This window comes from Porites lutea, chromosome 10 (genome assembly GCF_958299795.1).
Source record: "Porites lutea chromosome 10, jaPorLute2.1, whole genome shotgun sequence".
NCBI classification, from domain to species: Eukaryota; Metazoa; Cnidaria; class Anthozoa; order Scleractinia; family Poritidae; genus Porites; species Porites lutea.
Genome location: NC_133210.1, coordinates 31,611,091 through 31,631,371, shown reverse-complemented (window position 1 = coordinate 31,631,371; position 20,281 = coordinate 31,611,091). Strand labels below are relative to the sequence as shown.

At 38.1% G+C, this 20,281-nt stretch overlaps 1 protein-coding gene and 1 long non-coding RNA gene across 6 annotated transcripts in view; both read right to left on the bottom strand.

Moving 5' to 3' along the window:
* LOC140951195 (uncharacterized) overlaps positions 1-20,281 on the bottom strand; it is a 187,889-nt gene that overhangs the window by 82,788 nt on the left and 84,820 nt on the right. For 3 of the 5 annotated variants that reach the window (XM_073400423.1, XM_073400422.1, XM_073400421.1), the window contains 4 exons: positions 10,365-10,421; positions 8,787-9,038; positions 5,427-7,591; positions 2,452-2,568 (listed from right to left, as the gene is read on the bottom strand). In XM_073400423.1, coding sequence (XP_073256524.1) covers positions 2,452-2,568; positions 5,427-7,591; positions 8,787-9,038; positions 10,365-10,421 — 2,591 coding nt within the window. Of the gene's footprint in view, positions 1-2,451; positions 2,569-5,426; positions 7,592-8,786; positions 9,039-10,364; positions 10,422-10,803; positions 10,990-11,455; positions 12,166-12,934; positions 13,005-13,700; positions 13,788-15,433; positions 15,508-15,852; positions 15,875-20,281 lie in introns of those variants that run through there. The other 2 variants (XM_073400420.1, XM_073400419.1) reach the window with 2 other exon arrangements.
* LOC140949775 (uncharacterized) lies at positions 17,714-19,883 on the bottom strand. The gene is made up of 3 exons (XR_012167114.1): positions 19,605-19,883; positions 18,045-18,135; positions 17,714-17,798 (listed from the first exon to the last, which is right to left on the bottom strand). It is a non-coding gene; the product is annotated as an uncharacterized lncRNA (long non-coding RNA).

The window sequence follows — 20,281 nt, the reverse complement described above, 5'->3', positions numbered from 1 at the left end:
TATTAGAGTCAGTCGAAGGATTTCGTTCGTGTTGAACTTCTGAACTTCCTCTCTGCATACCAGACGGAGAAAGAAATCCGGGCATTACTGGCGGGTGTATGACGGAAGACATTGGACCACGAAGATGCGGATCACCTGGACTTGCACTTGGCAGTAGCGGTGCCTGCAGTGGGGCTCTCATGCGGTTTCCGTAGGGATAGGAAGAATATCCTGGGATTACTGGAGGCTGCGTGACTAAAGACGTAACAGGACCACGAAGATGCGGATCACCTGGACTTGCACTTGGCGGTAGCGGTGCCTGTTGTGGGGCTCTCATGCGGTTTCCGTACGGGTAAGAATACCCTGGGATTACTGGCGGCTGCGTGACTGAAGATGTAACAGGACCACTAAGATGCGGATCACCTGGACTTGCACTTTGCGGCTGCGGTGCCTGCAGCGGGGCTCTCATGCGGTTTCCGGGGATCACTGGCGAGTGTGTCACTGAAGAACTAACAGGACCACTAAATTGAAGATACGGATAACTTGGACTTGCACCTTGCGGATGAAATCCATACTGCGGGGATCTCATCGTTTCATGAGGGAGGAGACTTTCCAAATTAACTGTCGGGAAGGTATGGGTTGATACGCCTGGACCTATAAAATATGGATCATCTGCAGACATCGTAATTTGCAGTTGCAATCCACGAAGACGCGCTCTTTGCATTCCACGTGGGGGAAGAAATCCCGGCAGTTCTTGCGGGTAAGTGACTGCGAAACCTTCGAGATTTAAATAACACGGCGTTGTATTTTGGGGCTGAACTCTTTGTTGTGATGGATCCTGCATTCCACTCAGGGGAAGATATCCAGATTGAACAGGAGGGAGAGCAACTGTAGAAATGCCAGAACTGTGGGGATCTGCGTAGCCTGGAATTTTACTTCGCGGTTGCCATGGTGATTCCAGCTGCACTCTGTGACGGAGGGGATGTTCACCTAAGGGTGCCAGGCTGTGGCTGGAGGAATGTGACGTAGGAATGGGAGCTCCTAAAGAAAAAAAAAAATAAAATTAAGATCCCGCGAGTTAACATAGAGGTACAGTGTAAACGACTGGTTTCACACTCGTGTTCTTTAAGTAGATTTCTCCTTGTATAGCGTTTACGCCTTCTTAGGTTACTGTACAATATTAGGAACTAAAGCATCGCCTACTTGAGTTAAGTAAACACAAGAAAATGTCCATTTTGGAGATATTAGAAGACATACTGTAGGAGAAAAATGCCTTCAGTGCTAGCTGTTCAAAATGTAAACTGTGCTATTCACTGGGTATTTCACAATATAATGCATAAAAGTTTGGGTTTCTCAAATACTTATCCTCGGGTTTGTGACTTTTCTGGTAGATGGCGCTATCCAACTATTAAAAAACCGGGGCCTGTTTCTGTGTATCGTAGTAAGGATGACAGGACCGCTTAATACAAGTTGCAGCACTACGTTAAGTCATACATTGTCTTATTGGTGCTCAAGTCAGTTACGGCGTTGTTAGCCTATTAAATTAAAGAATCTTGTTTTAGTTGTAACATGGATGAAAACCATACCGGTAGAATGGAGAGGCACTGGAACTGGTCCTGCAGTTCCAGGATCGTGTGACGGCACTTCCTGAGTACCGGGGCGAGTTTTGCTCTAAAAAAGGGACCAAAGACAGAATAATCAACATCAGTAAACGTGTGATCTCCTGCTAACAATCATCAGCTAAGTGTATACATGTGATCTGGAAAATAACCAGCTGACCGTTTCTGTCTTAAGTAAAATCTCTCTAAGATGGATATCAACTCAAAGACAGAAACTCAGTCTACTGTTGACTAGTTTGATGCAATCCTCAAGCTCGATGCTTGCTTAAAATGCGTAAAATGCTCTACAACAGCGAAGATCCCCATTTTCTACCAAAATCCGGCTTGTATAAACTTCACGTACGAAAATCAGCAAGTTTTTTCAAAGTGCACGATTAAATCGACTTCCCGAACGGTAAAAAAAGTATGAAGGAAACTTCAGGTCGTTTCCCAAAAAACCAGAGGTATCTCCGAAACGGATTGCAGTCCGCTGTGTTATTGTTCGGACAGTAACTTCCACAATTAAAAGCCATCGTGGTAAGAGAACCGTCGGTTTCGGTATGACTTAGTTTACTTCTTAAAAGAAGTGAGCTTAGAGCCTAAGACAACAGAAATAACTTGTTGTTTTGATTTGACTCAGTTTTCATGAAATCGCGACTAGAAAAAAAAAAAAAAAGCAGCCTGAAACTACTATGATACAAAACACATTTCCTGTTCCCTCAGTTTCAGTTGATAATAAGTGAACTCCTGAAAAGCTGAAGAAAAACCATACTTTTTTAAACGCAATGTTTTTTTTCAGGTTTTTTGTCTCAAGAAATAACCAGACTCAAGAAATATTGTACTCTATTTTCTTTTGCCAAAGATGATGACCAACCTGTTGCTTTTGCGTCTGTGATTCATTTGATGAGTGAGAAAAGGGCCAGGGGTACCGCTTTTTCCAAAAGTCTTCTGATGGCCATTCATGTTCAGGCTTGGGGTTCCCTTTACCATCCTACAACAAATCACAAAATAGAACTAGCACCATCCAACTTTTAAAGCAACGTTTAAAAGATCGAAAGTGTAGTCTAGATCTTAAAACCTTTCTTTAAGTGATAAGCAATTAAAGGGTAAAAATAACCCCAGGGGTTAACTACTATGTGATGGGGACGTGAATGCTCATCGGACAACTAGAATTTTACCGCTTAACCCTTTAAGCCCCAGTATAAAAAAACAAATTGTCCACACTAGTGTCCATATATTGCCTTATAGAATTAGTTGAGAGAACTGGATAAAAGATCAGCACTCAGTCTCCTTTGTTCATCAGTTCATTACTTCTCCTAACCTTTTCTATTGATGACGTTTTAATATTGTTAAGAGAAAATTCATGTTGACCACTCTTGGGACTTTAGAACCAATCTGAGTAAAGCTCAAGCTGATTCCACCCCGAAAAGAGGTCACATAGTCAAAGTAGTACTATAGAATTTTCTGCTTACGACAAAGACGTTTTTCTTCTTTAATTTAGTTATATTTAGGACTAAACAAGAGATTTTAGTCATTTTGCAATCCGTTCCGAGGCCTTATTTAGTTCAAAGTCTTAAACTCCGCATGCCCTAAACAGTAATTTCGTCCTGAATGGTCTTGCGAGTGGCACTGCGCTAAAAAACGTTCTTGTGGGTGTCTCAAAATTAAGGCTGCTTTTCACGAGCGGCAGAGTCGGAGTCGTAATCAAAAGCGTAGACCTTATGATCTAGTAAAAACAGCGTTCGATTCCGCTTAAGTTCCGCTTATGATCTAGTGAAAACCAGATTGTCAGAGTCGGAAGCAGAAGCGGAAGAACCAAACCAATCACAAAGCGTGAGAACGTGCATCGGGATTGGTCCTTCTGCTTCCGATTCCGATTCTGACAACCTGGTTTTCCCTAAATCATAAGCGGAACGTAAGCGGAGTCGGAAGAAATGGAAACGTTCTAATTCTTCTGACTCCCATTCCGGCGCGCTTATGATTCCGCTTATAACCTGAGATCAGGCCCAGTTTTAGCAGTTCTTATGCATTCTCTCTAACGGCTACCGCTAAAAAAATCGCCTTGCCCGCGCGAATGTAATTTTCAAAGCGAAACGAAAACAGAGCCTGATCTCAGGTTACTCCGCTTATGACTCCGATTTTTGATTTTCACTAGGTCATAAGCGATCTTACGACTCCAACTCCGACGCTAGTGTAAACCAGCCTTTAGGTCGCTGCGCAAGACGTTCCTGATTTTTCCTTGTCAACCCCAAATTTCCGAATTTTTGGGCCGTTTAATAGTGATTAGAAACTACCTACATACAGAAAAAGCAAGGGCCTCACGAACTAAAGTTCTCTTGAAAAAAGGAGTTAAAAAAATACGAAAAAGAGGGGAAAACGACAAAACCAACAAAAAATGCATCTGACTTCTTGGACACACCTCTAAAGGTGCTCGCAGCTTAAAGACCACATTCTACTTTTCAACCCCTAAAATTAGCATGCAAGACTTTCAAAACAGCAAAATCAAATAATATACTCTGAAAATGTGCGAATTATTGAAACCTTGGAGCCCTTTCTTCTATTAACTCTTGGTCTGATAAAATTCTCACAGATCGGTTTTTCCTTAGTGGGGGATGGGTGGGGAGGCGCAGAAAAACCTGCGTCTCGTCTGAAGAAACGCTTGCTGCGCTGAGAAACAAAAGGCGGGAAAATTCTACCACGTGGGGAGTTATATAACCAATCAGCTGTCGCCACGTCACAAGCCTTCTATCACGCCACTTTGAATGACAGTTTGTTGATTTTGTAGTTTGTTGTTCACTTCAGTTGAGTTTGCTCATCAAAGAAAACTTTCATCGCAAAAATACTCAAGATGGACACAAAAAGAATGAGAAAATACCGTAAAGTGCCAGTTAAGAGAAAAATTCGTCTCATGTACTCAGGAATTTGTCAAAGGATTTGTGCAAGCTAAAGGAAACTACATTTATCAACTTAAACTCATTCATACAAGACACGAAGTGACGCAGGATTTGTTGTGTTCGTCGTAAAACTGGAAAACAAGTAACCGACAAAATACACAGCTAGTACCATAGAAGAGTGCTTTTATCTATGATTAAATGTATGGTGTTAAATTTTCAACCAAAGTGTCTCAGAGGAATATATTTTTTGTGGAACGCTATCTCAAAAACCTACGCTACAGTGAGGTTATTTACGGGAGGACAAGCATTTACCGAAACGCAAGGAACATTCAAACAAAAGGACAGCTCTAAAAAGACTTCTTCGTTTTCTGGACTCTCAAAGAAACTTTACTTGAGTTTAGCTGATTTTACGAAAACCTTAGCGATAAAAGTGAAACTGTAAGTGGTTAACCTTTTTTCTCTTAATTTTTGCAAATTTTGTTTGTTTGAATTGAACATGAACGGAACATATTTTGATTTTATGCTTGTTATTCATCATTTTATGAAAAGCAATGAATTAAAATTGATTGAGAAATTAATACTATGGAATTTTTGTGTTAATAAATATATCACAAGTTTGTTAAGTGAGCTCATATCGAGTTGAACCAGACTCAAAGAGAAATTTCATATCTGCTCGCTGATCCATTATTTTGCACAGTGAAAACACCTTCAGATTAATTTACTTGTTCTCGGTTAAAACATTTTTTTGGATTTAGTTTAATCAATTGAAAGGAATGAATTTGAAATGATACTTTGAATCTGCTAAAGTTTGTGATTTGTTTTCAAAAGTAAATCTCGTGTTTTGTCGAGTATAAAAATGACAAAGAAAGGAAAATGGCGAAAGGCAAGAGCTGAGTAGAAATAAACTGTAAACAAAGAATAAAGAAACAAATTGTGATAAAATTGGAAAACTTACGTGGTAGTATGACGCCAGTCCAGTGATGTTGCCGTGCTGCTTGATGGCTGATGACAGATCCTTCACCTGCTGTGGAGTCATCTTCACTCCTTCAAGGAACAGATACTTCAGGTGAGGAGCGCAGCTGAGATGTTTAATCAAGCTGTCTACTCCTGCACCCAGAAGAGGATTGGATGACATGATGAGCGACTCCAAGTTTGGTGCTTTTTCAAATAAATTGTTGATGAACTCCACAGCAGGTGATGATGTAACATTGATACGATGGAGTGTTAATGTCTTCAGTTTGTGTGTTGTTGGGATGCTCCTCAGCAGAGACTCTGTTAACTCAGCATCCAACACTTCACCGTGTTTACCATAAACCTCTATCCTGTGTGGAGCGGTGATAAACGGCATCGTCTCAATCAGCTGTTCCACTTCTGACCTGTTCACATCCCAAGCTTCAATCTTCCAAACCCTGGAGAGACCATGACGCTTTGAACAACAGCTGCTGCTGCTCTCTTCACTTGACTCATCACCATTCATGTTTGTCTTCTTTGTTGTCTCTTGTTTACTTATTAGCGCCTTTATTATATCACAAGGAAAAGGAATGCCTTCAAGTTTAAGTGTAACAATTTTAGCTAGATAAAGGTGAGTGTTGTTTTCTTCTTTCTTTAAAAAAAATTTACCAATGTGACGCCATGTTAAGTTTCTTAAAAATTCTGATGCTTTCTTTTCTCCTGCAGAGCTAACAATAACTGCGTTTAATTGTTGTGTTAAAATGATTAAATTACTATAGTCCTGCTCTGTATAATCTACAGCATAACCGTATTCTCCGTACGTGTATTCGTAGAACAGATCCTGCTTCGTATAATCTTCCTCATTGTTTTTATTAAAAAAAACGTAGTTGGGTGTTTCGGTAGTTTGAACTAATTTTTCCTCTACGATAACATTTAGCTGCTTTGCATCAATTACAAGAACTCCTTCTAAAGAGGAAAGAAATGTAGGGAAGAGGTTTTTTCTTGTCTCAGCTGAGAAGTCGAAAAAGAACTCATAACAAAGATTAATAAAATCTGTTTGTTCTTCTGACAAATCCTCCGTTGACGGTGTTTCGTTGTCGAATTTGAACTCTTTCAGTCCGCTCTTCATTCCAAGGTGAATCACAATCTCGCGCGCGGCTTCTTCTGACAACTGAACAGCAAATTTTAAAACCTCCATCATCTCTTCGATCTTTTCAACTGAGTCCAACTTTAAGAGGGAATTTGTACTTTCAGCCTTTTTAGATGTCAGCTCTTCTTTTAGGAAATTCCCAGCCAAGTATTCTTGGACGGATTTGTGAATAAAGTACACGCCTTTTTCACGATTCAAACTCGCCATATTTAAAACCTGAAAAAGGCCGACTTCAATCAGCCTCTCGATCAAGCTGCAGCCAGCAGGTAACTGACTAACAGGAAAATAAAGCTGGCCTTGCAAAAGGGCTTCAAAGGCCAATCGTCCTAATGCGTATAGTTCATCTGAGTAATCTTTACCAACCACTGATTCAGCAGATTGTTTTTCACGTAAGTGATCAAACAAAGTTTTGACAAACTGGGCAAAGATGTGTGCGCGCTCCGTCGGTAGTCGTTTGCGATTTCTGTTCGTCCAGAGTAAACATAACATTAATAAAAAAAGGGGAATTTCTGCTAGTTCACTTAGGTTGTGCTGCTGTAAGTACATAAAAAAATCTGCAATATCTTTATCATCTTTCAAAACTCTACGGGCGAACTCTTTTTGGCGCTGATAATTAAAGCCGTCAATTTTGAATTGAGCATCACTAAAATTTCTCAACGTCTCAGCTTTCATTTCCCTTGAAGTAATTACAACACAACAATATCTTAATTGGCTTTTTTTCCAGATTTTGAAAACAGGCGACTCGTTTTTTGAACTGTAAACATATTCATCGTAGCCGTCCAAGATAAGCAAGACTTTTTCTTGATGGCGACAAATGTAATCATACAGGTTGTGTACGGAAATTGCGCCATTACTATCCAGCACTTCAGAAGCCCTCAGAATGGACGGAACATCTTGGAGATTACTAACATCACGTAATCTCACCAGAAGGACAAGATCAAATGCTCCTAATGTTTCTGAATATCTCTGCTGGGACCAGTCAAAAGTTGCTTTCTTCGTGAAAACAGTCTTGCCGATACCTAGGTGGCAATAACAACAAACTGTCAAAAGATTTGTTTTAGTTTTATCATGTGAAGTCACGTGAAGTGGAATCTAAAATATTGAAATTTCAGTTGATAATTTTCATAAAACTTAAAGAGAAATTATTTATTCTATTAATTTTTTATATCATATGAAGAGTGAGCAAGATATCGGTGGCCTTAACTTTGTCTCTTAAGTTATGTCAAAAAGATGTTTCCCTGCCTCAAAGGGGGCATTTTGGAATTGTTAGCTTTGATTAGAGACTAGAGTTACATTCATCAAAAATGGTATCTCATTTAATATTCAAAATTATTCATGATGAAGACAATGGAAATAAATCCTTCATAAAACTGTGAAAAACCCAGACTATTTAGGGCCCAGTTGTTTAAGGCTGGGTTAAGATAACCCAGGGTTAGTGCAAAATTTGAATTCAGATATGAAAGCTTAAAAACCAAATTTCAGTTTATTTTAATTCTTTTTGTCTAAAATTTGATGATTAGATCATCTAAAAAGAGTAGAGAAAAATCCAAGAAAATGCTTTTGATAATTAAAAACAAAAAGAAACCCAGGTTAACAGTAGCAGATCTAGACCTTCAGAAAAAATTTAACCCCATGTTGCAAGCACTGATCAGCCTTTAACCAACTGGGCCAAACTGCCAGTCATCAGTCTATTGTGAAGCTTTTGGTGCGATTTTATCCTTGGAAGATCTCTTTTTAGTTTTATTCCTTTAGCTCTCGGCATTAAATAAACTTGAATTTTAGATAAAATTGAGTCACAATATTTTAACCATTATTACAACACTATTGGAGCCTAGAGTGTATGTCATGATTGCTGTAAAGCCAATAAATATATTGTTTATTATCAGACTGATTAACAGAAAAACTTTGTTTTTTAACTTTTGTTTTATTTATAACAGCAACTGAGACCAAACGTTTCATTTGGTTTGACAGAATGCATGGTAACAATCTACCCCACTTGGAATGTACAATATGTCAGCAAAACACTCAAGAAACCTGCACATCACTAGCTGATACAATGCATTTGCCAACACCTTGTGTCGATTAATTTAATGCCAGTAGAGCAATGGTTTCTGTGTTACTGTTATTTGTATGTGATTTTTCCATGTACTTATATTTTATCCTCCTGTGAGTTAAATAAGACAATTAAATTTTTTAATTCATTCGCTCACTTACCTGGATGTCCATAAACCAAAATTCGCTTGGGTGCACGACGAGGTTCTCTGTGAGCAAAAATCTCAGTGTAGTGGTTAAGGTTTTCTTGAATCACTCCCCTGGGGGTCCTGTCATCCATGACCCATGATAAGTCTGTGTAGATCTTGCCAATATCAACAGTAGAGTTCCGGTCCCATGGAATGATTCTGACTTTACTACTGGTTTCATAAAGTGATCGCAGCTGTTTCTGGCACTCCTCAAGGCATACAGAATCTGTTATCAAGAATTTTCTATCATTTCCAAGAAGTATTTTTTAATAACTAGTCTACAAGAGGAGTGGACAGTTAATTTGCAGAAATATCATGAATAAAATATTATAAATTAATGAAATGAAACAGCACCAGGAATGACCCAATGATCATTATTTTGATATTGTCCAGTGGATTTAAATCAGCAAGTCTTAGTGTTCTTTCCTTTTATAATCTTTTTAGTGGGGTTTGGTGGATACATAGAATATACCATACCAGCAGAAAGTCTGGGAGTGGATGCGCGATCGACCCCCTTCCGCAACATCACTTTCAATTAAATTGGGCAATTCCTAAATTAATAGAGGCCTTTACACACAACTCAAAGACAATTGAAACAAAGAAAAAAGGTTTATTTTCAAGAAGATAAGGGAATCTTGTTTCACTTAACAATGTCTGTCTCACCAAAATGAAGCCTCAGTTTATGTCCAAAATTAAGGGAAAACATAGGGCAAGGAAGCGAAAAGAGTGGTTTGTGTCACTTTTCAAAACAAAACTGAGATTAATTAGCATAGGAACAAAAGGCAGCGTGGTGTTCAATTTAAAGTACCATATTTCCTTGAATAATATAGCCGTCCCTCAAGTAATCACCTCCCTCAAATAATCGCCCCCCTTTGATGGAAATATTTCAAATAATCGCCTCCCTCGAATAATCACCCCCTCCCCACCCCTCTCGCCATCTTCACTTTCTTTTATCCCCTTCCTGTCAAGTTGAAGTGGAATCTGATCCAGCAAAACTGATCAGTGACGATTTAAGCTCTGAAAATTACAATCAAGGAACCAAATTTGGAGCACTTAAAAAGCCCATATTCAGTTTATTTGATGAGATAATTTTTTGATTTAAATATGGGATAATAAAACAAAATATTTAGGATACAACTTCCAGTGAGCAATATTTGAAATGATCGCCTCCCTCAAATGATTGCTTCCTTAATGAGGCGAAAAAAGAAATAATCGCCCCGGCTATTATTTGAGGAAATACAGTATTTTGGGCAGTTTTGGTTCTTTTTGGCTAGATCTGACCAGAAAGCGGCCTGACTGGCTTCAAACGGCTTTGTCACCAAATTTTAGTGGGGGAAGGGAATAAATATCAGACAAAAAGGGACTGCTCTCTTTGGCAAAGACCTGTCTTATTGCAATATTATTATTTTGTGAAAAAAAAAGTGCAAGAGGGCTCAGATGTGACAAACAACTTTAAAAGATTAATGTTTATATTAGTGAAACCAGTGTTCAATCATTTAATCTGGAAAAACTCCTGGAATTGTAGTAGTGTAAAAAATTGATAGAATAGTACCTGGCATCTGTTTGTCTGGCTTTGTGGTTGTCTCTTGCTGATTCTTTGCTGTCAAGTCTGTGAAGAAAAAAAGTGTTATAAATTTGAAAACCCCTCAAAACAAATTTTACTTTTGGCCTTTGTTATTGGTATTTTAATATTAATGTATGTATTTCAGCCAGTCTCAAACAGAAAAAAGAACTTGAAACATTGGGGGCATTTAATAGATATAGGAGGTGTTTAGTCATTATTTAACGAACTCAACAAAACTTATACAGTATGCTTTCGGAGAAAAGTCACTCCATCTACTGATATTTGCAGGCTGTCATTTGACAATTGTTTTTTCAAGGATAAATTAATTGAACCAGCCAACATAAAAATAATTAATTATCTGAACAGAAAATTCATCACTATTAATAATTTATTTATTATCACTCATTAGAGCAGGGATGTTGCATACCTTGATAGTGAGGCCATTCTTTAAAAACAACTGGATCATTTAACATGTTGGACACAACAGAAGCTGCCATGATGGAAGCAAATGACTTCCAGGGCTCATCAGGGGTGTTGCTATCATCAGAAAAATGCGATATCCCTTTAACAATCACCCATTCAATGTTCATATCTTGAGCTGCAGCAAACAGTCCTGTAAGTGGTAAGAAAAACAGATCAATAAAAGGTGATTCTTTACAGCCTTGGCTCTTACTTAAAAGCTTTGTCCAGTCCTGTGTGAACATGAAAGAATCTAGCAAAGCTGTAAATTTTTCTCTACAGTGTAATGACTAAATTTTACTGTGTTTTAATAAGCTTAATTTATGTTCCCTTGCAAAATATTTAACTTGTGAACTACTTCTCCAAAATATTTTAATGTAAACACATATTGGTTGACGTATGAATTATGAATACCATAAGAGACTTGTTTGCACCCTATAATTGATCACTGACAACATTGCCAATTGTGGTCAACAAACCAGTAAAGTACTGTGATTTTCCATGGTCATATAAGCTCAGTTGTCGAAAAGGACAATTTATTTAGAGTTTTACTCTAGACCTCAAATTGAATGCTACATCAAATTGTTGTGATGGTTATAAATATGTATATAATCTTATACCTTCCCCTTCTGTTTCAACTGCAATCACACGAGATTGAGACATACGGCGTTGTTTGGTGATAAATTGTCTACCACTGAATATGTCACTGTCACGGTGTACCTGTACTGTTTCTTCACCTACTGGATCTTTTAATGGTGGAATCCAGCCTCCAGCTGAAAACAAGATAAGTCTGCCAATATTTCTTCTCACTGGAGTACTTGTGAATTGTTCAGTTGAAAGTTTAGAGGATACCACTACATCTCCTCGTTTGGTGTGTTCTGGGTCTATACCCTGGCAGCTGCCAACCAAAAAAGCAGCCTTGGGTCTCAGTTGCATCACGGCATTTTTAATAACATTTTGAGAGCCACCTGGACCAGAAGAACCTTTATAACATTTCATTAAAGCAACTTTCAGTGCCTTTTCTCCAGTTTCACCCATGATCCCAAAGTACACGAATCCCAGATTCTGGTCATAACTTTTAAAAGAATTTTTCAAGAAAGCATAACAGGCTAAAAACTCGCAGTCTTCTACTGTCAACAAAAGAATGTCAACAGGAAGCTGGACGTCACTCCAAGGGTTTAACTTGTCTGGAAGATATCTCATTTCAGGCACTTCAATACTTAGAGATGGAGGCAGGGCATGATTTCTTGACATCTGATGATCAGGATCAGCACCTCCTTTTCTTTTAAGGTGTTGATGCTGCGCCATTGAGTCTAAGTCAAAGATGTCCCTATAAAGAGTGTAAATTTAATTTAATAAGATCACCACATTACAATCCAACAACTTTTTTATCAACAAATTACCTTTATGTCACAGCTTTATTTTAAGGGTCAAACCTCTAGTTATTATATTGGACACCAGTCTGTACAGTGACCAGGAGATGTGTCGACCTACAGGTAATTATAAGATCGAGATGTTTGCCTCTTTTAGTGACAAAGGTCAAATGCAGAGTTTGTAGTCCATGACCGGTTAGTGTCTACTTTTAGAAGAGGTGTCCATCCACTTCACAAAGGTCAAAATATGCAAACACTGTGTTTGTAACTTCCTGGGTCCACAACTAGTTCTTGCTATGGAAAGGGGTCCATTTCACAAAGGTCAATATGCAGTGTTTGTATTTAAAGTGTCTGCAGTGACCAAGGAATTTATGAGAGATTCCCGACCAAAAATACACACTTTAATATTAACAACTGGGGCCATGACTAAGTCTCTATGTTTAGAGGAGAGGCCAATAATTATTACTAGCAAAGGTTTGACTGTACCATGAGGTTCAAACAAACAGTGATCAAGGCAATAGAAATGTTTGGAAAGTTAACAGTTTCTGGCCACTGTACCATTCTACTGACTGTGTACTGTAATCAATAGTATATAAATGAGTGCATCTAAATCAAATGTGAGGTAATGGTATAATACTCTAGTGATGCAAGAAAGCTTTAAAGCTTACAATGTTAACACCCTTTGCCATTTTACTGCAATCAATTTAATAAACTCAGCTAAATTACCTTCTCCTAAATTTGATAGCTTCACACCATTCAACTAATTGTATATGTTTAATTCAAATGACATAAAATCCTGAAAATAATAAAAAGACGGTAAAGATGACATCAAAATATGAGATATAATCCTATTTTGAAGCCAAACAACACCATGCACTGCCCCCAGGGGAGGGGGTACTCCACAAAGTTCTATATACAGGGAGGCTCCGCCCCGAGGTCCAGCCCCTTACCCTTTGAAATACTGTAAAATTCCAAAAATATTAAGCCCCGGGGCTTACATTTTCAAGCAACCTATTTGAGGGGCTTATTTTTGGAGGGGCCTACGTTCGGAAGGGCTTGTGCACAGAGGGAATTTTGTGTTATAAAATCGGCTGGGCTAGCTTGTAGTGGAAATGAAATTTACCATTTTTGCTTTGTTTTACTTTGTACTCATGGCAAATTCTACGTACAAGCCCCCGGGGGGCTTATATTCGGAGGGGCAATTTAACGGAGGATTTTTTGCATTACCATTTTGGGGGGCTTATAAAGTTTTTTTTTTTTTTTATTTTAAATCCAGCTCTTTCGTATACCTTATTAATAATAATAATAATAATAATATACACATATATAGTGCCTTTCTCTTAATGATCCAAAGCGCTTTTCAATCTGTAAATACTTAGAAAACAAATAATTCAAATACAACAGAACCCGGGACCACCAGATTGCAAGTGCGAAGGGCTGACCACTTGGCCACGCTGCCTCCTGACAAAATATGGTACCCCTTTTCACATACCTAGTTTAGAACTTTGCATGATCCCTTTTTAACTGCTGACAAGGCACTTTAAGCAATTAGGTCCAATGATCCGCACAATTGGGACTGCTTTAAAAGAATGCATAACAATTTAAACTCAATGCTAAAAATCAAACAGGCTAACAAATTTTTTTATAAAAACAAATTAAGTGAAACTGATGGCGACCCGCATAAAGTGTGGCAGGTCATCAATGAGCTAATACTTCTCATAAATCCGGCACGTCTTCTGTTAAGGAATTAAGTCCGAATGGAGTTTCTATGACTAATTCAACCGCTTTGTCAAACACTTTTGATGATCACTTCTCTACAATTGGCCCAAAACTGGCTTCCGAAATACCTTTAGACAATGGCCCCTGGAATGGCCAGTTTTCAGGAATTTAAATGTTTCTGGCCTTTAAAGTGAAAGATTCCAGATTCATCCCCACTGATAGTAATCAGGAGTTGTCTCTTTTTAAAAAACTGCATAAATCTTAAGGTGCTGGTCCAGATGAAATATCTAGTCAGCTTATTATGGATTGTGCTTATTCAATATTGCACCTCATATTATTTCAATTACATTTAATAGTTCTTTAAGCTAATGGTATATTTCCTGACGATTGGAAGTTTGCAAGGGTTACTTCTCTATTCAAGTAAGCGGCAAAAGAGGCAACATAGACAATTATCGTGCAATATCAGTTATCTCTATCATAATTTGGCAAAGTATTTGAAAGAATTATCTATCATCAACTCTTTGCCATTTATTGGATCATAGTATTTTGTCTAAGCACCAAAATTCGGATTCCATAAGCACTCCATTCAATGGTTAGAGCCTTATTAGAGGCCTGTAATATTGATATAGGTAACGTTAACACTGTTGCTTTTCTTGACCTTAAGAAAGTGTTTGACACAGTCAGTCATGATATCCTACTGTCTAACTACTCTTTATAGTGTATCATGGTCATGTTTACCCATAAATGTTTTTCCTCCTATTTGGATAATCATACTCAGAAACGTCTTGTCAATGATTCCCTTTCAGAATGTTGCACCGTTACGTGTGGTATTCCCCAAGGAACAACACTAGGGCCTCTACTGTTTTTGCTATATATCAATGATTTGCCCAATTGTCTGTTTCATTTTAAACAAAGAATTTATATTGATGATACCCGTCTAACTCACTCCACTGGCAATATCCACTCCATTCAGTCTTCCCTGAATGAAGACTTACTCAACATTAATCACTGGCTTATCACAAAAAAATAATTTATTGATGTTACATATGACTAAAACTGAATTCATGTTAAACGGCTCAAGGCAGAAGCTTAATAATCTACCTACTCTCTGCCCTCCTTAAATATAAAGAATGTTCTGATCAAACATTCTCATTCTCTTGGCATGCTTATTGATGAAAATCTAAAATGCAAAAACCATGTTGACACTGTAGTACACTATATTAAAGAAAATTGCGTCTGCTAACCATCAATCATTGTTTGCCCCCTGCTGCCTTACATGCTGTCTATTACGACCGCCAATCACATTTTGACAACTGCAGCGTGCTATGGGGTAGCTCACGCGCCTATAGGGTATTGACCACAACCTCCTCCTATAGGCCATTATAGGGAGTACCCCCCCCCCCCCTGCCCCAAGGGGCAACTGTCCAAAATAATTATTTGGTTCAGAGATAAATCATATCTACATCAACAAACTTATAGCAGAGGTCACAGAGAATATAATCTTACTTTCAGGAGCACAACTTTAATCTTGTATTATCAGGTGGTGACATCTTCAGTATCTTGGTAGCTGGTCTACAAAACTGAAAAAAATATCATGCACTTAACACCTTTTTACGTAACGGGTGATTTTAATATTTTTGATTCAAACTCAAATAACACAAGTGATCCCTGCAGTTAGTTCATCTCCTCTTGCCTTTTTTTTTTCTACTTACATTTCACTACGATTTCACCATTTGACTGAAAGAGATATCAAATGGTCTTTGCGAACATAATTTGGCGGCACACAGCAGTGCCTAAATTAGAGTAGTGATAAAACTTGTCTTGTGAGCATCAAACAAAGAGAAAAATTTTTCCACCAGCAACAACCTTTTCTTTTACAAGAAAATGCCTATTAATAAAAGTCATCTTAGTAAGATTAAGCTTACTTTTCCCAGATGACCGATGTTGATTTCACTGAGTGGACATCACGATCACATTCCTGTGCACACGATCTGGAAGAAAGTTCCTTATATAATCAGCTATATTGTTAGCTAGACAAACTGTAAATGTTAACCAAAGGGATAAAGACCTGAACATCTTTTACGTTACTTTTCTTCACAACTTACATGTAAATCAGGGAGGGAAACTTACCTGACAAACAGACTGAAACAAAACACTTTTGAAGCCTGAATCGGAAATCTTCACTTCGAATAGCCCCAGTGCCCGCTCGGTTAACCCGAAAAATTACTTATTTGAGCGGCGTGCGCAGAATCTTGTGCATTTTTGCAAAAAATCTGTTCAGAAAGCTCTCTGTTGACAATTTATGCAAGAGGTCCTTGAACTCCCGTCCTCGATACTTCAAACTTTCTGTGAAAGTTTACAATAATTCTTATATCAGGAAAAATGAGAAGCGGTTTTTATATACAACTTTCATATAATTGGTGCTGAACCTGGAAATCACTCGATTTAAGGAGCGCTGCAATGGTTAGACTGCTTCCATTACCTTCTTTCTCTGTGTCAGTTTCATCTTAAGAATTTAAGCAGTTTATATCAAAAGAGCTTTATCCTCACTTGGTTTTCGTGGTTTATATCTATCACTGAACTCTTGAGGACAATTGAACCGATGCGCTTATGTCAGATGGAATGACTCTCGAACGACGTTACAATTAAACACATGATTCTATTTATATAAAGCGTCAGTGTAATACAATTTAACCAGTTTTATACTGACCCGATCGAGTTTTTTTAATCCGTTAGTTTGTTAACTTCTCCTCTCTTGACACTGAAAAATTTTGCATCTTGAACGTAATCATATATTCTTAAAGACCTGAAAAACCCGCCCAGTTTTCAGAAGACATCAGAAGTTTAACCATAAACCAGGACATAAACGTAAGAATGGAAATCATACCTTGATCAATACTTGCTTCTGGCTGCCTGATTGTATGAAAGACCATGAAATCCTGTTGAAAAGTGCACTGCAAGTTAGCCTATAACAAAAAAACACTCTTTGATCTTTCACACTAAGTGGAAAACAAGCTTCTGACGTGATCATATGGTGTCGAAATTTCGCAGTCTAACATGTCTTTCATCTAGGAGATCTTAAGAATATTTCTGAAAGGGGCAAATTTTGTCATGATGAGATGTCAACTAAATCATAGTTACGAATACAATTGATTTATTCCTGTTAGAGAATTTTATACGGATCACTGTTGCAAACTGCATGATTGTATCATTGATTCTTCAGATGATTCTTTGATAACCACAGCCACCAGCTCACGTACTTGTAGTCTAATTAAGTTATTCTCTCTAAGTAAAAACCTAAGAATGTATAATGTAAAATTAAAAACGGGGCTCTCTCCAAGTGCAGATGATCACAGCATATCTGAACCTCGGAAGAAGAGAGAAACGTACGCGTTTAAGCTGCTTAAAAAAACGGAGCCTGTTTACAGAAAGTTGTACTGTTTGTACTGGGTTCGCGGTCTCTAACATGGGTGTGTCCTAAGTTATCAGGAACGCGAAGTCGAGAGATAAGGTGAATAGATGTTCGGCCTTGAATTAAAATATGAAGTGACCGCAATTTGAAAACATTGCGATTTGATTCTCTGAGTGTCAGGTGGAACTATAATACACTCGTTGCAGCCCTCATACATATTTTTTGACCAAAATCCTCTTGCAGTTCTCTGGGTGAAGATAGCATGAATAGACAGCCCGGCTAAGAAACGACTGCGACACTCCAAACAAAAGCTGACTGTGAGTTAGCTCTGAATGGCTGAAAATTACTAGGAAGTATAAAAATGTAAAACAAACCTTAAGATTCTTGGAGGATGTCGTTAGAGAAACCAAAGCTCAGAGCGTCAAGTCCTTTCTCAGAGTCAGGTAACGCTATTCTTTCCTATGAAAGCAACAATTCATTATGATTCAAAAGGATTCCGCATTCCTCTATTGAAAGGCGTTATGTTGATATTAGGGACTAGACTATTAGGATAATCAATCTAGGGTAGATCAGTCTATTTTGTTTTATTTTGTTATTACTTTATTTCATTTCGAACGCAGGTTACACAACGTTGGTGCTGCCTGTTCAGAAGAAAAAACAGAAATCAAATTGAAAGGTCAAGACGCGACGCCATCGTCAACATACCTTGACGTCTTCACTGCTGATAGAGTGTCCGACTTGTTAGCAAATTCCTTTTGACTTGAGTTTAATAATTTTAAAATCGTGAAAGAAGAAACTAAAAATGGAAAAGAAAATACTGATATGAACAAGAGAACTATCGACTTGATTGATATTTGATTGATCTTTTTAAGGAGATGGGTGCGACTGTCTAGCTACTCCTTAGATGATTCATTGTTTCGCAACACTCTGTTCATGTTTGGTCGAAATGTCTTAAACACTAAGAAGATGAAATCGTTAACAAACCTGTACATGAAGTGCGGTTATTAACAAAAACGAGCTTCGAGGCTGGCAGAAAGTCTAAAAATGGAGCGGCATAATCCTTTTTACGGTGCCTGCTGAGAGTTACACACAATACGTACTTCAGTGTGCTAGGCAATTCAGTTGTTGATCATGATAATAATGTATGTAAATAGAACACTTGATATGTATATGCAAAGACAATACACTATTCGAATTAACGCAGAATCACGCGACTTTTGAGCACAATTTAGTGTAGATCAGTCATTTTTACTTCATTTTAAAATTGTTACATTTTATTCGAACGACATAGATGGATCTGAGCGTTCAGACGCGAAACAGAAGCTACAAGCCTAGATTATTAAAGAAGTCGTTAAGGAGGACAAGATTTGTTCATTTTTCGCGCAGAAAGTTCCATTTATAAAATTTCCAACTTGAAGCTAAGTGACAATCCATTTAAAGACACTGAAAAAAAAAAGAAAAAACTGATGGATGAGGCAGGAGAGATGTTACGCTTGAATTGTAGGTGGAGCCTACAATCATCCGTGGCGGCGTCTGGAATGTTCTGATAGTTAAAGGATAATTCACGCGAATCTTGTAAATTTTTGCCACAAGTCACGCGATTTTAGCGAAAGAGTAAGAAACACGGCATTTCTTAGCTTTGTTACTTTATCTTACGCTAACCGACTAGTGGACAGAGGCGACATCACATATTTTTCGACAATACCCAGAAATAGCATTCATGCTTTCATGTTCGCGCCTCCTGAAGTCTATTGTTTTCAATTATATTTATAGGCGAAATATTTCACCCTACAAAGTCCGCTCTTTTAGTCATGGACATGACTTAACCCAGAACTAAGAAAATCGAGGAGAATACTCAAAAGTAATAGCACTAATTGGTTTATGAAGAACGATTTGCGATCCCGACCTCCCCGTAGCCTGATTCTCAGACGTCCGAGGTTGTTCGCGGTCTCTTCGCTTCTCGGACGTCTGAGAATCAGGCTAGACCTCCTCGCCGTGACTTTGCAGAAAGAGTTAAAATGCCAGTCAAGGGGGATATTGTAACCCGTCCATACGGTCGAATCCGAGTTTAAAATCGCCTCTTCGAGGCATGAACAGACGACATGACAATTCGAGCACTTTTAGACCAAGCTTGAAAAGGACTATACCTTTCCTTTACACTTCAACAGCCACACACACCGCATATTTATAAACTTATAAGTGAATAATACCTTAAAATCCCAAATATAAATATGATGTTTTTAAACACGATATCTAAAAACAAACCTTTGTTTGAGAGCCAAAAGTGAGATGCTTTTGTTTGAAGATCAGTGCAGTGGATGGTATGGATTCTTCGGGCAAGTATGCTGCAGTAATTAAATTAATGTCGACCGGTACGTCCAAAGGGAATGAGTCAGCAGCATTGTACTGTTGGCATGATTGGTCATGTGATAAAACAACAGACCATTGTTTTAAAAAAGTAATTAAGCAATAAGTCGTCTATTTCAAGTTTGTCTAGAAAAGCCGCACTACGTTTTAAAGATTAAAGATCAAGATGACACTCCTTAAATTTTGAATACGATACAATTTTACCAGCTGGGAAATCCAACTGACAAAAGGATAAGTCGGTTTTGTCCCATAAACCCTAAATTCTATCGCAGGACGTTTCTCTTTGGTTCCGAGGATCCAAAACTTCATACAATTCCTACAGTGTATACTATATATAAATGCATGGCGACACCTTTTTATTCCTGGTTTGGTGCCCAGTCTCCCCGGCGCTTTGCTGACTTCGGTCCAAGCGGCTGCGAGGGGACTAATTGGTGTCCGTATTTCAAGTAAGTCGTATGGTAGCAAATCTTAGGCTGGCACTAAAACTAAGCAGGGCTGCAAGATGTACTATCACATCTTGGAGCTCTAGTTAGTTTTCATCCCGGAGCTTTAATAGTTTTAGTGCCAGCCAGTTT